General features: G+C 36.0%; 1 protein-coding gene across 3 annotated transcripts in view; it reads right to left on the bottom strand.

Moving 5' to 3' along the window:
• Window positions 1-624: 624 nt before the first annotated feature.
• tmem65 (transmembrane protein 65) overlaps window positions 625-6000 on the bottom strand; it is a 33066-nt gene continuing 27690 nt past the window's right edge. For all 3 annotated transcript variants that reach the window (XM_066691606.1, XM_066691605.1, XM_066691607.1), the window contains 2 exons: window positions 5790-5895; window positions 625-4138 (listed from right to left, as the gene is read on the bottom strand). In XM_066691606.1, coding sequence (XP_066547703.1) covers window positions 4043-4138; window positions 5790-5895 — 202 coding nt within the window. In that variant the 3' untranslated portion in view covers window positions 625-4042. The remainder of the gene's footprint in view (window positions 4139-5789; window positions 5896-6000) is intronic.

The following is a 6000-nucleotide window of genomic DNA, read 5'->3' as shown; positions in this document are numbered from 1 at the left end:
AAAAAAAAAAAAACACCCCCCAACCAACATCCAAACTAGATCACACAAGAAACCCCAGCTGAGTTAAAGAGATCAGGGATCAGGGGTAATTCTCTCATTACCATTACTTGCATGGGAGTTTGAGTATCTCGGTCTACGCAGACCTGTGTCATACAAACGCACTTTGCATACTCAAATCTTTCATTTCAGCTGGCTTGTCCAAAATGTCAAAATCACCCTCTACTTCACTAACACACTTTCAGGCAAGATACAAGTGTACTATATATCAACTATAGGTAAAGACAGGAAGCCTCTTTTGGCTGACAGCATACTGTGAATGTGCAAAAAAAAGTACCTAAAAATAGGCCTTTTCTAGAGGGTGATAAATGACACTGTCCCTATATATAGCTCTTCTGATGCAATTCGGTGTTCTAGTGTCGGCTGATTTATATGAATGATTTACCGAGGTCCGTGTAAATGTCGGTATAAATGCTGCATCAATCCACAGAATGACGCGTGAGGTAATTAATTACACTCGTTTGTTTTTGGGGTGATTTTTTTTTCTCCCCTCCATAATAACCTGGTTGACTGAAATGCACTTCTTCATCAAATGGGAAAAGGAAGAGTTATGCTTTTCACCTGGACTGAATATTAATTTACCTTTATTTTAATGTTGGCAAACTCTTTTGCAGCTGCCCTGTTCCCCCATCACAACACGGGTCTCTCTCGTGTATTGAATAGTTTTGAACGGAGTGGATACAAATGAATATTTGGAAATGGAGGGTATTAGACTGACACTCCTGCTTGCAAGGGAAATATCTCCTGGGGAAATTGCTTTGAAATGACAATGAAAAGCAAATCAAACTGAAGGAAATGATTACCAAAGCAAAGACACATCAGGCTCTGGGAAACAGTGCTATCGGATTACATTTGTAGGATGCCAAAAAAAAAAAAAAAAAACCAAAAAACAGCTGAACAAAAGGTTTGGCCTTTTCTTAATATTAATAAAGAAATTAATTCCTATACAGTGACAATGTTTCAATTGGATTTTAATTCCAAAATTGTTAATAGTGAAGAGGTCTACATTACAAAGAGCATTTCATAATTTTTCAAAATTACTTTCATTGATTTTCATAAATTAACACTACGGGCTGCATAATAAGTGGATTCTACTAATAAAGAGACTAAAGGAATAAACATTTTGCTCAGCCTTATAATCCAGACACATTTACTGTCATAACAAGCAGTGCCATGCATTTTCAACTACTGGCAAGACTAAATAAATAAGGCTTGTATTCAGCCCTTGAATTCAGATTAACCAAACTGGTTAGTTGTATTAGTATGAAGAAAATCAAACTAAAATATTGAAAAACAATTCAACCTCCGTTCAAAGTCTTAACTCAGTGCAACATGTACAGAAATTCATTTTTGACAAACCCTCATCATGCTTAAGAGCGAAACACAACAGGACAGACCGTCACTACAATGTAAACAGAACAGGTGAATAATAAATATATTGTTCTACATACTGCAACAGCACTGCAGATACAAAAAAAAAAAAATTGTATTAAACCAAAGCATGCTATGTTCCACTTCTGTCCTTTCTGGTATACTTGTGAAAACTGTCTAAAGTCACATTTTCTCATAAAAAGAAAAGAAAATCACATCTAGTTTGAATGTACAACTTTAAAATCACCACATTAAAATCAAGAGGGCTATAAATTCCTTGCACACAGCTCTCCTAATCTTCCTAGGACATGTTGGTTATCTGGAACAGACACCTATTAATGAAAAATTCCTATTCGTTAATCTAAACTAGCCGTGTCTGGTTTTGATTCCAGCTGTTCTCAATTAATGAATGTACACAGCAGATTCCTTCAGCAAACCACCTTATACTGCTTTTTGAGTTGGGGAAGCACATCATTATAGAAGTTAAGGATCCCAAATAGGTCATTTAACTCCACAAGTAAACAAAAACAAGGGTGACACCAGCCAGCTATAATAAAAAAAAAAAAAAAAAGTGTGTGTGAAACCATCTCCAACGATACACTTACCAAGCTAACAGTATAAATAGTACTTGCTTTGATGCATTATCGTTCTGCACAGGAAAATGCATCCCACTGAAACATGCTGCTGCCGTTTCCATTAGTTCACCTCGGATGTTTATAAGCACATGGATTAGGTTTTGGGGAAATTATCCTGTCCAGCTTTCTAACTCAAATCATTTAGGTTTACTTAATGTATTTATAAATCTCCTTTTATATAATTTCTTCATTTAAAATTCACTGGTTTTATTTTGTTGTGCTTCATTTTAACATTATATAGTGCCTGGTCGCTGTCAGTGCTTCATTCTAAACTGATTAAAAATGCAAACACGTTGTATTTTTGCTTTCATCACAAAACTAAAAGGGATTTACAGAGAAAGTATCTTTTAATAAATGTCCTTGTTCCCCTATTTGGTTAAATACTGTATTTTTTTTTTTTAATCAGATTTCCTGTTCAAAGCACCTTAAGTTAATCAAAGGTCATGATTAAAAGGTTAATTTCCTTTTCTATTACAGCAGTATTAAACCTGTGCAGATATAATCTTGTATTATTCTTCCCAACTCCTACTAGTTTTCCATTCAGTGTCCATCAATAAAGTGAGGACACACCACATCTATTAAAGATGTACACCTACACAAAAAGCCCCAAACCTCCATCATCTTCCATCATATCTTCCTCCCCTATAAAGTTAGCCTGAAATTAGTATTGAGAAAAAAGCTAAACCTAAACATTTTAAAAACTAAAAATGGAATTCATTTTTTTCCATTGCGTTTTTAGATAACATTTAAGCATTTTTAAATAGTTTGTAACAAATGCAATGCTTTTCCTCAAAATTTCTATACTTGCATTCTAGCTTTATGTTCATATTGGATATTGATTCATAATATATAATATGAAAGTAACATATTTCTTTACTGGAGGTAAGAGTAGGTCATTTGGATGCCATCAAGAAAAAGTTAGACATGGGAAAAAAAATATATAATTGTTTTTACTATTCCTCTAATATTTTAATGAGATTAAAAAGATTGGAATTTATTTTGCAGTTTCTTTTTTTAGGTTGTTACAATTACCATAAAATTAAACGTGTCAAAACAGAACATTGTAGATTCTTGTCAGGGTCATGTTTAAGTATATTATTTGTTGTAGAGAAAATACTTGTATTGCACAGGCCCTGAAGTTCTGTATTCATTATCAGCTTCCACCTAAATCCTTCACAACCTGTCTTGGTTCAAATCTATTCCTAGCAAACTAATTTAGTTGCATTGCAGCTTTCAAATCTTTGATCAGAGGAGTTCTGGATAGCACAGCAGCTACTGTACTGGAACTACACTAAACAGTTGAAACTGTGGTTTGAACTCAAAGAAAATGACAAATGTACCCAGTGCTTCCCCAAAACAGTAGTGTTAAACCAAATCTACAGGAAGGAAAATGTAATCATTAAATTGAATGCGTGTTAATTCAACTAATCTAATTTGTACCTTCCCCAAGAACGCCCCAATGTGCTCAGGCCGTGTAAAGCAGATGTCACCAAAGAGTTCCTTGCTTTGTGTAAGTGGACATGCAGAACTCACTCCTAAAATCTTTAGCATTACGTCTTTCGGATCCTCAGAGAGTTAGTGCGCTAACTAAACTAGTCGAAGAGTCGAGCTACAGCCACAAAAGGAAAAGAAAAATGAAGACAAAAATAAGCAGTTACAGTGTCCGGCAATTAGCATTCACCCTCAAAGTTACACTTGTTTAAAACTGCTCCACATACACACAGATATTTAGTAATGAGAACATTAAGATATTTATATTTATGAAGATGGCATGGTCAAATAAAGTCATGCTCATAGTGTTAGTATTCTAGTTTGCTCAGGCCTGCTTAAGAAGAGGAAAAAAGTATGTATAGTAGAACAGTTTGTTCCCATGGTTACTGCTTGTAGTCCATTGGTTCTTCGATTCAATGGAAAGTCAATCATTTTCCAATACTTGAGGTAAGTCAGCTTATTGCCATTCAAGTCTCTGGGTTCTCGGGTTACTTTTCCAGTTTCGCTTCTTCGTCATCTCCAGAGAGGAAGAGTAGGGGGAACATTCCCAGCACACAGCCGATGAAAACTCCTATGGCTTTGCCCTGGAGAAAACAAGCAAAAGGCACTTCAAACTCCTGGGAAATAACACGCATACTTAAATCATGCTTAATGACAAGACGACAAAGGAAGGGCAACCAATTTCAATAAAAAGAAGACCGTAAATGAAGGGACTCCTGACATACAACCAAAGCTTGGGCCCAATAAGTTTTTAATGATGTCACTCTCCTTTCCCATTTTCAAAGTGACATTGTTTTTTGATGATTAGTCTCAATCAGTGGTTTGCTCATATTCGCAGTTAGATATTTAATAAGAATCGCAGCCTTTTTCCGCTGCAGTGGGGGAAAAAAAGGGAAGGGTTCTCTACACTAAATATTGATGTTGATCTGAGGTCTGAGATCTAAGGTCTAAAAACAAAGAAAATAGTTTGGTGTAATTTCTTTACTGCCTTCAGATCAACATTTGAGGTGTTTTTGCTCTCTGATGTTCCATCCTCTGTAGTTCTAAAATACGGTGACACAAAGGTTTCTTTACCAAAGATCTGATACACAAACCCTTTTTACTTTTAACCAAATGTCACACGGGCATTTCAAAGCCACATGCACAGCAAAATACTAGATCGGTTTTATAAAGTTGTAGGAATCAGATTGTATTTCATACTTATATATAGTGTGGGCTCTATTTGTCAAGACTATTTGGTCAGAAAAGGCTTTGAGGCTTTGGGTTCTGGCACAGTGCTTTTCGAATACGTTTTTGGTGCATGCATGTTATTTAGATTTTCTTCCCCATCTCCCTTCACTTGGGGAAATAATTTGTAAAAAAAAGAAAATCAATACAATCATGTAATAAAGACACCGCATGATTCAGTCGCTATAGAATATGGTTTTGAAATGATTAACAGGTAGCTCCTTACCAGAATGTATTTTTCATTTACATTTTATTCTGTAGTACCAATTACCAAAATGTATTGCATTCAGAAAAAGCACATTCTTGACAGTTGTGAACGGGTTATATTGCTAGAAGCCTTGGATTCTGAACTTTGGAATAATTAACATGCACATCATAATATGGCACAAATCACGAGTGAGCTGCCGTCTTTACAACACCCATCTTAAGAGTCTGTTTTTACACATCACCCTGTGTAGAAACCTTTTACACAGTAAAATCTGTAACACGTCTGCTCGTCTATCAGGGTTTAATGTTGGAAAAGATCAGGGTTGGAGGCGTCTTTAATCTGAAATGGTCTGAGGTGCGTTTAATCTTTGCCTTTAATTCTTCTGAACACTTGGGAGACTTTTGAACTCTGCAAACGTGGTTTTCATCTGACACGTTGCATTGCACTCCTCTGAACGGCAAAGCTTGTGTGATTATTCAGCCCGATAGGCAATCAATTTCATAAACGAATACTCAATGCTTTCCCTTTTTCTAAGGATGAGGGAATTCATTCCGGCATGTAAAAGTGTGTTATACAGAATTCAGATTTGTTAAAGCTACACATTTCAGTTATAAAAATAAAAAGGTTCAAAATTGGATTTCACCAAGAGTGGGGGTTTTCTTAACATGACAATAGCACAGTTTTGAAAATAACACCAGATAATAAATGTGACTTATTTCTGTAAATTAAATTTTGGTGGTAGAAAGGCAATCCCACGGCCCCCTCCAGAAAACAAGAATTAAACCACTTGGCTCACGCACAGTGTGGGCACTCAGTCTGGTCTGCCACATGTCCGCTTGCTTGGGAGTGAGGTCAGGGATCTGCAGGCCTAGTCTGCAAGCTAGTGCTTCAACATACCCTGCAAGGCTTTAAACAGAGACAACAAATGAGTAAAATTACATTTTTCCGCTGTGCAAGTCAATACAACTAATTTCACAGCCATAAAGCATATAAAGTGAAGTCGGGGCAGAC

This window comes from Amia ocellicauda, chromosome 18 (genome assembly GCF_036373705.1).
Source record: "Amia ocellicauda isolate fAmiCal2 chromosome 18, fAmiCal2.hap1, whole genome shotgun sequence".
Lineage (NCBI taxonomy): Eukaryota > Metazoa > Chordata > Actinopteri > Amiiformes > Amiidae > Amia > Amia ocellicauda.
Note: the sequence above shows the minus strand (reverse complement) of the source record. Positions and strands in the feature narration are given on the sequence as shown.